The sequence below is a fragment of the Condylura cristata genome, unplaced genomic scaffold (assembly GCF_000260355.1).
Source record: "Condylura cristata isolate star-nosed mole 26May11 unplaced genomic scaffold, ConCri1.0 scaffold00017, whole genome shotgun sequence".
NCBI lineage: Eukaryota > Metazoa > Chordata > Mammalia > Eulipotyphla > Talpidae > Condylura > Condylura cristata.
Window position 1 is genome coordinate 42,584,874 of NW_004567118.1, and position 18,280 is coordinate 42,603,153.

At 36.0% G+C, this 18,280-nt stretch overlaps 1 protein-coding gene across 2 annotated transcripts in view; it reads right to left on the bottom strand.

Moving 5' to 3' along the window:
• ERCC6L2 (excision repair cross-complementation group 6-like 2) overlaps nt 1–18,280 on the bottom strand; it is a 115,001-nt gene that overhangs the window by 36,190 nt on the left and 60,531 nt on the right. Inside the window, exons 14-18 of one of the 2 annotated variants that reach the window (XM_012726625.1) lie at nt 16,570–16,722; nt 11,518–11,598; nt 9,550–9,715; nt 8,575–8,775; nt 3,511–3,665 (exon numbers count right to left, since the gene is read on the bottom strand). In XM_012726625.1, the coding sequence (XP_012582079.1) occupies nt 3,511–3,665; nt 8,575–8,775; nt 9,550–9,715; nt 11,518–11,598; nt 16,570–16,722 (756 nt within the window). Of the gene's footprint in view, nt 1–3,510; nt 3,666–8,574; nt 9,716–11,517; nt 11,599–16,569; nt 16,723–18,280 lie in introns of both variants that reach the window. The other variant, XM_012726624.1, reaches the window with a different exon arrangement.

The window sequence follows — 18,280 nt, forward strand, 5'->3', positions numbered from 1 at the left end:
ACTTCTGTTTGTAAGTAATACAACTTTCAAGATGCTAAAGTACAGCTCTATTATTAACCTGACATATTAATTAATATAGGTCAAATCTGGGGATTGAACCTTGTTCTGTTGGAATTTTACTGAATCAAATATAGGTTTAAAGAAATCAGTTACGGGAATGAGTTTTTTAATATACACTGCCATTGGCTTGTTCAATTTGGTGGTATGGGTTTGGACTCCTGCTCAGTAGATTTAAAGCTTTCCTGAATATTTTATGCAAGGGTTTAATATTGGGGTGCAGCTGGAGGCAACAGAGTGGGGGGAGGGGTGAAAGAATTCACCAGAAACAGAGTGGAGAGCAGAAAAGGCAAATTTATTGAAATATCCTGCAAGGGTGCAGGAGCCTAGAGGGGCGAGGTCTACAGGACCATTTTACAACCTGTGTGTGTGTACTTTTTTATGATGCGGAAGTTGCTATCTGCTGAGACATCAGGTTTCGTGGACCTACACACAGGAGGTGTCCAGCCTGGTTCTGTTAGCACTGTTTCCCCATTCATTCCTCTGAATTCACAATAGGCCCCTATTGGTCATGTGGACCCAGGGCCAGGTTCCCATGGTGACTCTCATTTGTTTCCCTTTCTTATCTATTTTGTGTCTCCCAGCATTGTTCAGTTAAGCAAAGTGAAGAGACTAAGTTTTAACTCTATTAAATGACCCCATCAATGATGATTTAGTCACTCAACAACAGTATTTTTCATATTCCCTAAAAAAGGTCTACTGAATTGGTTTATGTGTGATGGGGAAGACATGAGAAATCCCAGGGGTTTGATACTACAATTTTCCTGGTAAGAAATGTCCCTCATTGTAAAAGTCATTGTGAAGAGAAAAGGATTCTTATGAGATTATGCCAGCTACCTTAATAAGAATGTATGCAAAAATAAATAAATCTTTTTTTTTACAAAATGAAGACAGGGACGCTGTGGTGGTGGAGGAGTTAAGAACATCACATAAACTATCACTAGCCATTGCTGCACAAGTTTCAATCCCCAGCCAGAGAGCTGACCCATGTGGGACAGCAGACCAGACCACAAAAATATTGGTTTTGTAATCAATATTTAATAATTGGTTTTGTAACCAATATTGTAAGCCTAGTAGTATTGCTAATGTAAAAATAAAGGCTCTTTCCTCATTCCTCAGGCGTACCACAACTTTTATGAGAAAGGTTCCAAAAGAACTTATTATTATTTTTAGATCTAGGGGTTGCTCTTTAGGATGATTTTGTTTGGAAATATACGGCTGTCAATTTTTTCATCTGAGAAGTATTAAGATATGCCAATGACCAATAACCAGCTAAATTATTTCACTAAATTCTACTGTAGGGGTTTACCCTAATCTTTTCACTTTAAAATTTATTTGTTTAGTAAAGGGCATAGTTAAAAAAAAAAAGTCATTGTTTAAAAAAAAACTAATAAAATTAGTTGCTTAAAATATTTTGGTATGTTTTTGATTCTAATAAAGCAAATTTCTGACAAACCCAGCATACTTGTGCCTGTTTTGGGGCAACTCCAGCAGCAGTCAAGGTGTATAAATGCTATCTAAAGTGTTGGTTGAGAGATGGCATATTCCTAGATCAAATGAGAATATTAAGTGGGTCACAACAGAATGTTTTCGTGCATGGTATTCCTGGCACTGGGTCTTTGTGATTATGATTAAAAATCATAATCTTTAGCATTATGATGAAAAATGCTAAAAGCATAGCATTTAAGAGTCCATTACTACATGTACTCTAAGGATATTATAAGACAACTGACTCCTACTATATGATTCTGTGGTCCTCATTAAAAACCCCAGATCACAATTTCCTTTCAATGCTAGGGGAAGCTTGCTCATCCTTAGAAGGTCAACCATTAAGCTCAGTTTCTCAAGAGGGTGTCACAGCATTTAGGCAGACCACTTCTTAGCACATGGAATATCCCTATCCCTCAAGACAGCCTTTTCATATCCGGGCCAACAGACGTCAATGCTAGTCAGGTACTCAACCACTGTGACCACCCAAATTGCCCACACACATTTCCAAATATATTAATTGGAAAACACTAAAAATTTGTTTACTTCCTTTGGTATAGCACGAAACTCAAATGTGTCACTAAGACAATCTGAGTGAGAAAATGATGTCCTATATATTTGCATTCTAACTTTCAGTCTTGGGCTTCCAGTTTAGTGTATATTTTCCTTCGCCATAAATTTTAATTTATGTTCTGATTTTATTGCTAAAACAACCCAAGTCCTTTGTCCAACCAGATGAAATACAAATAAATAAAGACAGTTTGGAAGATAGTTCACAGGGCTTTCTCCATTTCATCTGCAATAGCACTCACTTGAAACAGTGTCCCTGCTATCTAGTATGCACTTTAAACCCCCACAGATACAGTGGTTTCAGAAACTACTTCTCAGACACTTAGCTTTTAGGAGTTAATAAAGAATAATAAAGAAATATTTCTTTAGACCTTTGATGAAAGTGACTGTGTAAAAAAAAAAAATTATACAAAGACAAATTTCTGTGTAATAGCAATTTTCAATAAAAAGGGCTCAGAGGAAGTACTTATTACTTCTAACATAAAAATCCTTTTGCTAAAAAATATGAATTCTATATGAAGTTAGTTCTGTGTGTATCTTCATTTTATTTATTTTATTTTCAGATTTATTTATGCATATAAGAACTGGGGTGTAGGCCAAAAGTGAGGGGGGTGATAGGATTCACAAAAAAATAAGAGCAGGGAGCAGAACAGGCAAGATTTACTTTGCAAAGGGGAGCAGCGGGCAAGACAGGAGAGGTCTGCTGTGCCACATGGGTCAGCTCCCTGGCTGGGGATTGAAACTTGTGCAGCAATGGCTGGCGATAGCTTGATAGTGCTGTCCTTAACTACTCCACCACCATGGAGTCCCAGTCTTCATTTTTTTTTAAAAAAAAAAAAAAGATTTATTTATTTTTGCATACAGAACTGTAGTACAGAGGTGCAGTGGCAGTGAGAGGATTCACCAGAACAGAGTGGGGCGCAGAACAGGCACTGAGAAGTAGACTGAGACAGGAAAAGCAGCACGTGGGTCACCTCCCTGGCTGGGAATGAAATTGGTGCAGATGTGGCTGCAGCTAATTTTGTAGCACTGTGCTTTAACCACTGAGCCACCAAGGTGGGCCCCCTATCTTCATTTTAGAAGAAAAATTTGGGAGGCAATTGAATCATATACTTTACTTTTTCCATATGAGCGGAAACAGTTTTGGTTCTGATTTAAATACATGATTCCCTTAGATTCTTCCTATCTGGCAACTTTTATTGAGAGAAACTATTAAGCAATTCAATGGCATTAGGCATTTATCTTATTTAATATGTGACATCTTTGGTGTTTTATACTCACTGTGACAGTTTGGGCATCTATATTTGAGGAAGAACTTAATAGAGCATACTATTTAGTAACTGCTGTGAAAATGGGATAACATATTACAGACGACATCAAATTAGTTATTCTTACCTCAGAAGTACAAACAGCTATGTTGGCAGGAAGCTGAGAAAACTGTTTCAATTCAAATACATCACGAGCTGCCCATCGGCTCATGTGATTTTCAGCTTTGCTTGATCCAATAACATTCTGGTTTGAGTGAATGTAAGCCACTTCCTGAACACCATCTAGGAAGTAATTGATGTTTATTAAGTGATGTTTCAAAATTGACAACAATAAAAAGAGAAATAAATCAGGAGAAAGGCAAATACCCTATGATTTCATTCATTCATGGACTATAAACAAACAACAAAACAAAAACAAAACTCTAACTCTTAGGTATTGACAAGAATGGTGGTTACCAGAGCGTGAGAGGTGGAACAGGTAGTTGGGGTTGATGGTGCCTAGACATTTGCTGGTTGGTGTGGTGTGAAACTGTATACCTGAAATCCAGCCAGTGCTGGAAACCTATCACCAATTAAAAAATATTGCCAGCGGGCCCTCCCTGGTGGCGCAGCGGGGTAAGCACAACACTGAGAATCTAAAGCCGCTTCCGCATGAGTTCGATTCCCGCCTGCCCCGGAGGTGACCACATGGCGCGGCAGACCTCTCCTGACCCGCCCGCTGCTCCCCTCAGCAGTGTACTTCGTTGATCTGCCTGTTCTGTTCCCCACTCTGTCTCTGGTGAAGCCTCTCAGTGCCCCTGACCCTCTGGTCTGTACCCCAGTTCTGTATGCACAAATAAATAAATCTTTAAAAAAAAAAATATTGCCAGGAATACACTAGAAGCAGGTTATGCTTATTTTTAATCCTTAAGAAAAACATTGTTTTTTTGTGTTAATATTATTTTTTAAAAATTGAAAAGTATTTTAACTATGTTGCTTTAGGTTAACTTGGAAAAGACTTTTCCTTCTCACCAATAACAGAACTTCTTAGGTAACAGTTTTCAGATTTATACCTGAAATGAAGATTTTTTTACCAAGAGAAAAGTCAGGGTGGAGGGTTGTCTCTATGAATTTATAATCCCTACTGTATAAAAAAACAAAAACAAACCAAAAAAAATTATACCTTTAAAGAACAGCTCTAGCCTCATTTGTTCCTTTAAACATGTACTTGATTACAGTGATGGAAAGGGAGCATGGGGTTTATGACCAGGGAGTTTCATTGGGCTGGCTTTGTTCATTTTTACTGTTTATATGTTGTCTTTTTTTGTACATATGCTCAGACAAAGAGTTAAGATAGGAAATTTTTAGGAAATGAAAAAAAAATTAACTCACAGCTTTTATCTGAAAGAAGTTTAAAAAATGGCTCTATTTTTTATTGCTTTGCTTCTAGGTACCTATAATTTACTTTTAAACTGTGGTCATAAAAGAAAAGGCTAGAACTGAGGTCTGTAAAAACTCCCTCAAATAGCTCTGGCAATCAACCTCAATTATGACCTTCAACACTTGTGCTGTTTCAGTCCTGAATCCTTCTCAACCAGAATCACCATCCTTAGAAAACAAGATGTTAAATGACTTCAAGAGCAACTAAGATAATATTGTCCTTAAATTTCAAAACACCAGGTAGTTTGTATGGCAGCCATTTAAAAGCCTCAAGTGGATTCTTCTGGTAAAAAATTTACACAAATTTAATTCTGAGGGTGTATTTTATAAGATTATTCAAAAATAGCATTAGTTCTACACTACCACCTATTGTATAGTAAAAAGGAAAACAAAGCCCCAACCCTCAAAATAACTCTGTTTAAAAAATTTAACACAATAATTCCTCAAACCTAAAATCCAGGTGAAGCACAGAAATCATGGTTAGTCCAGTACGTATTACAATGGTTCTCCTTATCTTTCATGACTTTGGGAAACTCATATATTGTTCGAAAATGATGTATGATATAAATATATTAAGGAAACTAAAATATAATAGAACTATCAAAAATTAAAAAAAATTAAAAAACCAGAACCAACAAAATAAATCAAAGCTACTTGCAGTTACAACACAATCAAGTAGGATGACATGATACCCCCAGGAGCCTTTAAAATACAAGCAGGTGGGGGACAATCCACCCACAGTTATATACTCTGCGCAGTTATCATAGTATGTGAAGGAAAGAGGTAACAGGGTGGTATCTGATGGGTCTGAGAACTGGAGACCTTGGTATATCTAATTCTATTTCTTGAAAGCACAACGAACCTGCCACAAATCCCCAGTGGAACTTGGGAAAGTTCCTGCTTTCCAATGCCAAGTGGGTGTTAGGGGCTTGTGGCTAAGATTCCTGAAGGGGTCAGAGCAGGCTAGTAACTCCCCAAACTGACCTAACAGGGTTTCTACTCAAGTCAAGGCCAAATAATTAGAAGAATCTGCTGGGAGGGAGTCAAACAGGATAGGAACAACAGGGGTGAAGGAAAATGAGAGCTAAAGCACAGCTGAGGAGAGGGATAAAGGTAGAAAGCCTCTCCAGTGTTTCAAACACTATGCAGAATAACAGATATCAATCTCTGAAATGAGAAAAGATTTAAATTCAAGGGAAATATTTCTATAAAAATGAACAATTTCATAAAGTATAGAAAAAGAGAATAAATAGCAGATTAACATCCTCATAATGAAAATATGCCAAAAAGATGTGCTAACAAAGTTGATTAAAACTGTAACTGAGGATGCTGAGCTGCTGCTGTTTCAATGCAGGGTGGAACCTAAAACCATATCTCCCACCTGGCCTGTCTGACCAGCCTGGCACCTCAAATGAAAGCTGTGTGTACGCTGGTGCCAGCAGCTCAGCTTCAAGTAGTAGATCTGTCATCTGCTGGTGGCTCACCTGCTGCAACTCCCTGGCAGCCAGGCCTGATGCCCCAGATAGAACCACTGCAGCTGGCATGGCTGTGGGCTCTGCGGTGAGAATGCACAATAGGTCATGCCATCACTGGGGGCTTCAGTGAAGGAAGTCATGCTGAGCCCTCAATGCCTGGCATCACTCACCAGGAGCCCCAGTGAACCCCACCAGCACAACAGCAGCAGCAGACTTGCCTGTGCTATAACAAAATAAGTTTTTTGAGTGTGCCTACAACCAGAGAAACTATAAACTTTGGGAAAGTTTCAGGGAGATGCTGAAACAGAGTAGAATTTGCTTCGCGGGAATGCATTGTTAGCCTAATCATAGACTTCAAATTGAAGATATGGAAAATCACCTCTCGTGAGCATGAAAATACAATTGAGAGTGAAATGTAATTTGCTTAGTAGAAGTGGCACTGAGATTGGTGTAGGGTGAATGTGTAGCTTCCTTAAATTAGCTTTTGTGATGTTATTGTTTGTGAATTAATTAGAATAAAGTGAATTTCTTAAAAATTGAAATGATTTCAAAATGTGGTAAAATACTTTAGGAAGAAGATAAAATACAGGAACCAACAATATATGTGACAATTAGTGTAACTCAGAAACTAGACTTAGAAATTTAAAAAAAAATCAGAAATAAAGGCTAGAAGGAGCAAAATAAGGGGAAAACACAATAGATGATGCTTATCTGAGAAGAAAAAAAAATTAAAACAAAAAAGAAGGTTAAAATAAGGATTTGGGACCCCTCACTGGTGGCACAGTGAATTAAAGCACAGCACTAAGAAGCTAAAGCCATTTCAGAATGAGTTCGGTCCCCACCTGCCCCAGAGGTGATCCACATGGCACAGCAGACCTCTCCTGATCTGCCCACTGTTCCCCTCAGCAGTGTACTTTGTCAAGCTGCCTGTTCTGCTCCCTACTCTGTCTCTGGTGAATCCTCTCACTGCCCCTACACCTCTGGCCTTTACTCCAGCTCTGTCTGCATAAATAAATCTTTAAAAAATAAATAAATAAGGATTTGAGGGAATGTGACAAATAATGAAGTTCAGCAAAGAAGGTTGAAGATTTGAAGAATAGCAGCCCCCAAAGATGAAAGTCAAAGCAAAGGAATAGAACAAATAGCTGAAAATATGAATAGCAGAAAGCTTTTCTGAAATAAAAACCAAGTTGAAACTATACTGTGGGGATACTGACCCAGAATAACCAACACTACTATGGACTGAATTTTTGTGCCCCCGCCAGCCCTATTCATATGTTGAAGCCTATTCTCCATGCTTTTAGAGCTTGGGCCTTTGGGAAATGATTAGGTGGTGAGGATGGCACCCTAATGAAAGGGATTAGGAAGGGAGAAGAAAAGAAATGAGAGAGATGATTTCTCTCTCAGCTATGTGAGGACACATTAAAGAGGATCTGTGACCCAGGAAGAGGGCCTTCACAAAGAACCAGAAAATGTTGGCATCCTAATTCTGGACTTCCAGTATCCAGAAATGTGATAAATTAATTTTACTGTTTAAGTCAACCAGTCCATTGCAGTTTGTTACAGCAACCAGAGTTTACTGACACAAACATCAAAACACAATCTAGTGAAATTACTGGACATAATGAAAAGACCATTTGGGCATCTATGAAAAAAAAAAAAAAAACCACTTCATGCCAGAAGAATATGAAACTACATACTTAAGATACTTAAGAAAACACAATGTAAGCCAAGAATTTTACATCTGGGAAGAGTAACTTACGAAATGTCTGGGAATATTACTAGTATGGGTACTTCCTGAGATATCTAGCAGAAAATAAGCTACAGGCAACCTTAATAATAACCAAGCCAGTAGCAGCAATGACAAATCTCAAAATATCAAAAATACTTTCACATTAAAGGAGCAAGAAGCAATTCCACTTCTTGGAGCAATGACTAGATTCCTAAGTCTGGTACATAAGATGTAAAAGAGGGAGAACAGCAAACATTTTGTGCCTCCCAGTTTTGCCACACAGTTAACTTTTGTCTTGTCTTGCATGATAAAGCCACAAAAGTGCAAAACAGTCATCACAGTGAGGCACTTGGAGGGAGTCCTCCCGTAGATGAGAACGTTCTCTATCATGACCTAGGTGGTCTATCCTTTAATCTGAAACCCACTCGTTTACTCATTTATGGCTCAAGGTAGCACCCTGATTGTAGAGTTATTTTACAAACTAATTCAAGAATCTCTTACAGAACAATCTGATTGCACAAAACACATATTTAAGAAATAACCAGCAGAATGTATCTGTAGTTACCTAAAAGTTTGTCCACTGATTCATATGTTTGCTCTTGACTGATGACTCTCTCCTTCGAAGATTTCATGGGTTTTCTTGGTAGGAAAGTGTTATTTTTCTTATGGTTAGGCAGTTTTGAAGAAAAACTGTTTTTATCTTTTACAGCTTTGGAGCTATATTTTTGTTTAGAGAAACTGATGTGGGCGACAGATAAATCATCATCTGAGGATGAAAAATAATCAATAGCCTGAGAGTTACCATCTTCATCCACTGCATTTGTTTCCTTCATTGCTTTAAGAAAAGTATAAGCTTTCTTTTTCTTTTCCTTTTTGCTTTTAATCTTCAAAGAACGAGTACTTCTTTGCTTTCTCACTCTTGACTTGGGGGAAATGTCAATGTCATCAGACTCATCACTAATATCAGTAGCTCCTTTTCTTTTCATAATAGATCCCAAGGTTGGGTTCTCTGGACTTAATTGCTTTGAAATTAGTCTAACCCCTCCTATACTAGTCTCGCTATCATCACCATTATTTCTTATTTTTACAGGGCTTTCTGTTTCAGAATTTTCAGATCCATCCATGGGTGACTTAATCTTTATGTCATTTCTAGGCAATCTCTGAGTAGTATATTGTGTAGGGAAGATGATATCACTATCACCTGACTCTGTGACATTCTGTAAAATACAATGGTGGTCAATTGTATTTTTTAATTTTTTCTCATTATCAGACTCAGAAGAAATACTCTGCTCTAAAATCTCACTTTTGTCAAACATACATTTTTCATTTGGATTTAGGATATCGGCTAATTTCTGATGTTTTGAAGTACCAAGACAGTTTTGATTTTCCTGACAACCAAGATCTTTGGTTTCTATTGAAAGACCTGTGGGCTGTTCATCACCAGATGCATTATTTCCATCACTGTCTTCAGCTGATCTATATTTTGTGTCAAACAATTTAGAGAAACCACAATGAAGCAAGGAAAGTTGTCCAGAAGAACCTGAAGCTTTTTGTAGATCAGATACTTTGTTTTTAACAGTCTTTATCCTAGAGTTCCCTCCTGATTCATCATCACTAAAATCACTGCAGAAATCACATGCTTCTTTTGCTAGTGTTTCTGGTGGCTGTTCTGGATCTTTGTGTTCTTGACAGTCAGGCTCTCTAGACTATATAAGAAGCAATGACAGAAACATTAGAAAATATCAAGAAAATGATACCAAAAATATCACAATGAAAGAGAATTAAATTTGGGCAGATAATTTATGTCAAACACATTACTTGTTATTTCTGAACAGAGTAACACTCAAATATCAAATATAAAGGATCTGATAGTACAGTCTGGTGTACTTTTTATTTTTAAGTTAAATAGCTTTACAAAGTAAACAAGCTCAAACTAAAACATTACATGATCAAATAGCTAATAAGAAGACAAAGTGGTCAGTTTCTAAGATGTAGGCACCAATGGTGGCTTCAAAGTGAAAAGCAAGTTATTGTTAACTGTCATCCAGTGGATGATTACAATTATACTTTACAAGAAAAACAAATTTTCAGACATTAACAAAGAAAATTCACAACAGGAAGATGATTCTGGTTGTTTAAAAATGAGAATAAGATTTCACAGAATCAGGACCACCAGAAATAAAAATATTAAAGGTATTTTACAGTAAAATTTGCTACAAATTGTTTTTCATAACAATCAGAGTTAAAAATATCCTTTGGGGCCCTCCCTGGTGGCGCAGCGGGTTAAAGCACAGCACAAAGAAGCTTAAACCACTTCCACATGAGTTCGATTCCCGCCTGCCCCGGAGGTGATCCACATGGCAAGGCAGACCTCTCCTGACCCGCCCGCTGCTCCCCTAAGCAGTGTACTTCGTCGATCTGCCTGTTCTGCTCCCCACCCCCCTCTGGTGAATCCTCTCACCCTCTGCATCTCTGACCTGTACTCCAGTTCTGTACGAATAAATAAATAAATCTTTTTTAAAAAAAATATCCTTTGTTTGTTTAAAATTGAAACTTTACTTGTAAATATCTGAGGAAAGAACTATTCAGTAGTACTGTCAACATTTGATATTCATGTGTTTCTATGATTTGAAAATATAGAAATCATTGGACTTGTATAAATTTATAATTAAACACCTAAAAACAAGTTAAAAAAATCTACAATAAAAAACACACCCTCGGGCCCTCCCCAAGAAACTAAAGCAACTTCAGCATGAGTTCAATCCCCGCCCTCGAGGTGACCCACATGGCATGGCAGACCTCTCCTGACTGGCCCACTTCTCCCCTCAGCTGTGTACTTCGTCGATCTGCCTGTTCTACTCCCCACTCTGTCTCGAGTGAATCCTCTCACTGCCCCTGTACCTCTGGCCTGTACCCCAGCTCTGTATACATAAATAAATAAATCTTTAAAAAACAAAAAACAAACAATAAAAAAAACATATATTCTTTATTTTTAAAAAGACCTGTAAGATGACAACTGCTAAAAAGTTCACAAGATCAAATATTCAAAAAAATAAAATTTGAGAAATTTGTTTTTAATAATCCTAAACACACATTACCATTTTTTTAATTTAATTTTTCATTTAGTATAACGTTATTTATTTAGGTTGAATAAGTAATTTATTCATTCAATTTAATTTTAGAATTTCATGTTGGTATTTTAAAAAACTTCCCTAACCACTTACCAAATTAGAAACTATTTTTTAATTAATGTGCAATAAAATGGACACTTTCAATTAAAACAATACAGTTTAGATGCAAATGCCTGATAATTGGCTCCTGAATTTGTTCTTAATGAAATGAAATGTAAAATTAGTTAAATTATTCATTTTACTGACAGTCCCTATGTTTGCTTGGCTTTTTTCAAAAGGCTCTTTTTTTTAATACTTTGCAAGTGACAGAAAAGATAAAGTAAAATAGCCAAGTACATCTTCTAGCAGTTATGGGCCACAAATCAAACATGACTTACCATGTCTACTTCATGCACTGCAGGTTCCTCTTTCAACCATGTTGTGGCCGTCATGATCCCAGCTTCCACTTGACCTTCTCTCTATTATGAATGCAAATTATTGTAAAAGATGGGATAAAAAACAACTAAGCAGTTGAAATGGCATGCTAAAACTTGGAGTTAGATAAGGGAAACTGAGTGTAGCACAATTCAGTTCTCTTAATATTACGTTTCAATTTCACTAGGTAAGAAACTCATATATGATTTATATAACATTCTTCAATACTCAATTGTTGGGTGTTCAATGGCATAGCAGAAGTATGCTGAACCCATAAAATACTCTTATTTCTTGTCTGAAAACTACTTTTTCATATAGAAAACTAATACTTTTCAGCCAACTCCTTTAAAAGTTCTGGTAGAGAACAAGTGAAAAAAATGTTACATATTTGGCCCAACAAAAATATCCTTACCAACCATGTCTATATAATTATTGTAAGGACATATTAAGAGAATTTAAAATACTACAGATAATGCTGAATAATTGGAACTTGATATTTTATCCTATATTGTCAATTAATTTATCCATATTCATTAAGATACTTGACTCCTTCAGTGCAATAGGCAGTGATATGAAACGTTCCATCCTTATATAAAACTAAAATAAAATTTTAATTGTATAACAGAGTTCCTACATTTGGGGAAAGTATTTACACTTTTACGGTATTTTGCAAAGGCTTTAATAGTATACATTCTAGACCATTAAGCTGTCTTTCAAAAGGAATTCAATTTGCTTCCCCTTTTTACATTTTATTTGCTACAGAACAAGGGGAAATAACACTACCTTCACCAGCTATAAATGTCCAACTTATGAATACAGAGACATACCAATGGTATTGTTCATGTCTTGGTATCCAGGACAACAAGAATCTTCTCTACAGAACTCCAGAGAATGATGATTCCTGAACTGCCATGAGTCTCCTTTCTCCCAATGCCTAGAGACTACTATTGCAAGGGAGTGGGGAGCTTCCCTTTTATCTCTCCAGCAAATGTAACTGTCAGTACTAGAAACGCATCTACTCTCAGAAACCTTATGTCATAAGTAATTAGTAACTCTACCTTAGAGTTGTCTTTAACTCCTTTTACTCACACCTTGTATCTGATCTACCAGCAAATACTGTCAACGCCACCTGTGTAATAAACACAGAAGCCAAGCTTTTCTCACATCGCTGCCACTGTCAGCTGGCCTAAACCATCACTGCCTGGTTGGATTATTGTAGCATCCTCCTACTGTCTTATAACTTCTGTTCTTATACTTCTACAGTTTAATTCTCAATATTTAACCTTGATGGTTAGATCAGAGTATGCCATTCTTTTGTTCAGAATCTTCTGGGTTTTTTTGTCTCCAAAATCAAAGGTCCCACTTGATCTGGTTTCTTGTCATCTGTCTGGCCCGATCTTTTGCTCTCTCATGTACATCAGTCTGATACTGGAACAGAGCTGGCTCAGGAATAGGAACCAGCAGCTCCACCACATCAGTTCTGACTATGGCTCCTCAGAGCCCAGCAACCACCTTTTTATGTGTATTTCCTGGATCATGGAGTGGACTGATTAGGTGTAAGCTATTGGTGTTAAATGGTTCAATCAGCCACAGGATTGAAAATGGTCCAATCAGACTTGAGGGTGACATACCCTGAAAGAGGATAAGATATAAGCTAGAACATAGGGAACATAGGGACACTGTTCAGCCACCAAAGAAGAAATGGGAAGACTCATTCCTCGTCACCAAAGAAAGAAGAAAGAGGAACAGAAATCAATCTCAAGAAAAGAAAAAAGAAGAAGCATATAGTGGTTGACCTCCAACGGAGAAAGAGAAGCCAAGTATCTCTGTCAGAAATTGGGCCTCCATTCCTATCTCTGACATTGCCTGATGGAGCACCAAAGGCCGTGGGCCTGGTGTTTCAAAGAGATGTTTGTTTTAGATGTTGTCCAATAACTCACAAAAAGCTGTTAGCACCACCTTTGGGGACCAGTAATGACCACCATTACTGGCCAGTGTGGTGTAGCTCTGTTGACAGGTATTCTGCTTGTACTTCTGCAGCTACTTGTGGCTACAATAAGCTCTTTGTTTCCCCCAGTTGTTACACAAACCCCATGGCTGTTGTTCCTAGAGCCTGAGGTCTCTTCCAATTGTACACACAGGTGAGAACCCATAGGCAGTGACCTGTTCTCTCACTGGGCACTGTCCTTTGTTCAGCTGTAGCCCATTGGTCCCTATTGTATGGGTATTGTATTGTTATAGCCCTCGGTTTTCGCATTTGGCCTTTTGGGGCTTCTAGGGCTCTCTTGTCTTAGATCAATTTGGTTTACCCCATTTTCCTATTCTGAACACCCCTGTTTCAACCTCATCACCCTTGCCTCCCAGCCTTTGGTTGTAATGCTGGACAGATTGCTCCCACAAGGCCTTTTCATTTTTTTCTCTAAAATTCATTCTTCCAAGTCTCATCAAAGAATTAAATGCAACTTCATACTAAGCATCCCTGGATATTCCATCTAAAATTATAATGCTCTTTTCTTAACAGATTCCCAATTTCCCTTGACTTTTTTTTTCTAATTGAGAAATAATTTACACAGAACACTATAAAGTATAAGCTGTACAACATTTTGATGTTATATATTACAATATATTGTATAAATTACAATATGATTTCTAGCACAACTTTAGTTAACTCTCATCATGCCACAAAATTATCATTTCTTGGTTTTCATGGGAACATTTAAGATCTAGTCTTTTTATTTTGAAAATTTTAAGACAGTATTAGTGACTATAATCAATATGCTGTGCATTAGATCTTTAGAACTTAATCATCTTCTACCTGCTCTAGTTTACCCTTAGAATCTATCATGATATACCATTACTATTTACTTAAAGTAATATTCACTTACTTTTTGTTTATTATTTGTCTCTCCCAAGTAGAATGGAAAGTTTTTGAAGGCAGGATTTTTTGGTTTATATTATTCATTTCTGTAATCTGTAAGCACAGCTTTATTAACAGTACCTGACCCTTCACTATGAAATGAATTTTCAACATCTAGCTCATAAGTAAATCATGTAGAGAAAAGAGTCAGTACACAATTTAACTAAATTGCCTGAAAACCTTCAGATTAAGTGTTCTACAAATTGAAATTTCAACAATTTTTTAAAGAACTTTTAAAGCAATTTTCTACAACCTTTAAAAGATGAAAGAACATCATAGGGCTTAAAATATATCTTTTACTTTACAATATAGGCTCCCATTATGTAGATATATCTTTTACTTTATGATACAAGCTCCCATTATGTAGGGCTTGGAATAGTAATATTTAAAGATATTATTTGGCCAAAAGCAGCATAAGTATAAGTAAGCCTGAGTAACTTTAAATTCTGGTTAATAATAAATTATCTTTTTTAGTTCAATATTTAATAACTGAGTTCCAATGATAGGCATACCAAGAATTAAAGATATTCTACCACAAACAAAACATACATAGAGGATCCTTTTATTAATAAACAAACACTCTTGGAAAAGAAGCACGGCATACTTAGGATAATCAGAAAACAAAAGACCTTGATAACTTGTTATACTGTGAGGTCTTACCTAACAATTGTTGACAACAACAGAATGGATGGCTATTCCGATAAAATAGAGAACTAAATTAGATAAGTGACTGAAAACACAATAAATAATGCCAATATACTTTATAATGATTGGAAATCAGAAACATGAATATAAGGTAATATGCTGGGTGTATTCTGAGATGGAGGTCTCTGAGGGGATTCTGGAGGCCAGTCAAGGTCACTGATTAGAGAAGAGAAATAGGAATAAACTAGTTCATGAAAGAAATAGATATTCAAAAATAATTTTAAAAGACAGAAAAAGGGGGGCTTTACATGGACCACTCCACTCAGAATTAAGTAGTTACTATGAAATACAACTCAGCAGGATAAGTAATATATTTTATAGACAAAACTTAAGATTTTATCTATAAAATATTATATATATATATATATATCTCAGACACTGTAATATCATTGAAATAGTCACGATACACAAATAAAAAATACTTTCTTCTCCATCCATCAGTGATCACTTGGAATTGCTAACTTGCTTCATGTATGTTTACTGATACTACAAGTTTGTCATGTAAAAGTTCACTTCCATTTCCTATCAATATGGTTTAAGTTTTAAGATAGAGACCTAGAACTTTTTTTTGTGGTATGGTGCTTATTTTATAAATGAAATATATTAAGGCATTACCACAAATTCCTGGAAAGTTAAGAGAAATACCCTTAAGTTTACTGAGCCTGAAATAATATATATTATTATTATTGCTGTTGTCAAAATGTTGTTATTATATTATTAAAATATTATACTATATATATATGTATATATAAATAAAATATAAGAGAGGATTGGAAAAGATAACTTTCCAGGATTTTATTGTACTCCTATCAATCTCAATTATGCAACAGATTAACAGCCTTAGTGTTTTGGTATAGTAAAGAATTTAAAGGTTTTTTAAGGATATAAATAACCTATTTGAGGAATAAGAAACATCTGTATACAGAGGATGAGCACAACTGGGAGAGTCTGAAATAATGGTGGGGAATTTTTATTGGGAATAGGAAACAAAATCTCCATGAGACAAGAAAGTGCATCTCAGGGAGTCATTTGGTAACTTTTAATCAAAACACATTTTATACATTTGTTTATTTAGGCAAGTTTGTTTTTTTAGTTTCTGACTCAAAAGCTATTTTCAGAGTAATAAACTTCCCCTTGCCAGACTGAAAATGATCCACTAGCTAATATATGTATCTATATTTGTATGTGTGCATTATTTATAGCTATGTATGGGAACAATGTTAGAGATAGAACAGTTCATTTCCTATTTAAAAGCAGAAATTCTAAATATAAGATAACTTTTTAAATAAAGCAAACCAAACATTTTTCTGAAAATTCACCAACACGATACTTCAAGTTTCCTAAAGGATAATGTTGAAAACATTATCAAAAAGGTCAGAGAATAACTTCACACCTCCAGGATGTCCCTTGTAAGACAAGATCCTTGGGACCTTAATTTGAAGAGATTACAGACACCAAAAAGCTCTCCTCGATGCTCTTTTGATCCTTGGACTGCTTCAAAATATCGCTTGGCATTTTCACTTCCAACCACCACACAGTGAAGTTGCTAAAACAGAAAAAACACACGATATTTTTGAAGTGTTTGCTCCAACAATATGTCAGAATTTCCTGGCATCCCCTGTATATACACAATTTTAGTAAGAGTAGGCAGAATCTCATAAGGGAGGAAACTTCATGTCATTTTCCCTGGCAGATGTCATTATGCCAAAACAATAATCTGGCCAGTTTTATTAAAGAAAAGACCTTACATTTCCTACTTTACCTGTTTCTACCAACTGAATCAAGATTACATCTCTGTAGAATATCCATTGAATGTGAAATATTTAATGAAATACATAAAATAAATACACTTTTCTCTTAACTAGACTCCTATCAGGAGGAACTGCCAAACTGGCAGAAATAACTCTACTACTTGAATTAAATTATAATCTAAATTACATGATATAATATTCTTATATAATAACCACACTGGTGTCAAACTAATTGTGGCCATGGTTACAATGTCAATTAAAACAAACCCCCCCCAAAACAATCACTGTTTTAAAACAACTTCGAATACAGAAAGAATACTGAGATGGAACCCATAAGACATATACCATTTTAGTAACAACATTAATGTGCTTCTTTACTTGCTGGATATTCACTAAATGTAATGTAAATATGTAAAATGAGTTCCATGAACAGCTTAAAATTTCTTGAAAGAAACAAAAAACGCAGAGAATGGAAAACACCTTAAGTTTACTGTTGAAGAAAGAATATTGTGATTATAGATAGAATTGATATACATGATAGTAAGTTACTCTAAGTGACTAAAATGATTCTTAGTAATAGCTGCTACTGAACATAACATTCTGTCATTTAATTCTTAAAACTCTATTATTAAGATACTATTTTCTCCTTTTTAGAAGCTAGAGTTTTTTTATTTTAGAAATAAAGGAAATTTTAGTAAAGTTTAAATGAGTTGCACAAACCTTCCCACTTAGAAAGTTTTTTTATCTGGGACTGGCTGAATAATACATAGTTCATACTCTAAACAGTTTTTCTCCTTCAGGAGGTTCTTCTTAAAAACAAGATCTTTGTGGGGGCCTCCCTGGCAGGTAGGGTTTAAAGCTTAGCATTACCATCACTATGGCCTGAGTTCGAGTTCCATCAAAAGAGGTAACCCACATATGGTGCAGCAGACCTCTCCTGTCTTGCCTGCTGCTCCCTTCCGCAGTGTATTTCAGTAGATCTGCCTGTTTTACTACGTACTCTGTCTCTGGTTAATCCTCTCATCCCCTACACCTCTGACCTTTATTCCAGTTCTTCTACAGAAAAATAAATAAATGGAAAAATAAATAAATAAATAAATAAATCTTTAAAAAAAGAAAAAGATCCTTAGTACCCTAGTTTGAAGAATGTGGTTCAAACTTGATCAGTGCAGACAACCACAATAGCAATAACTGTATCTCATGGCCAGTTAACCTTAGTGCTCTCACTTAGTACTTAGTCGTCCTTTAACATTGTATTATCACACTGCAGGAATAAAAAAACATCACCAAAGAAATAAATTTTACAAAATGGTTCCAGTAAAAGTGAAAGCAGATACATCTATCTGCAGGATT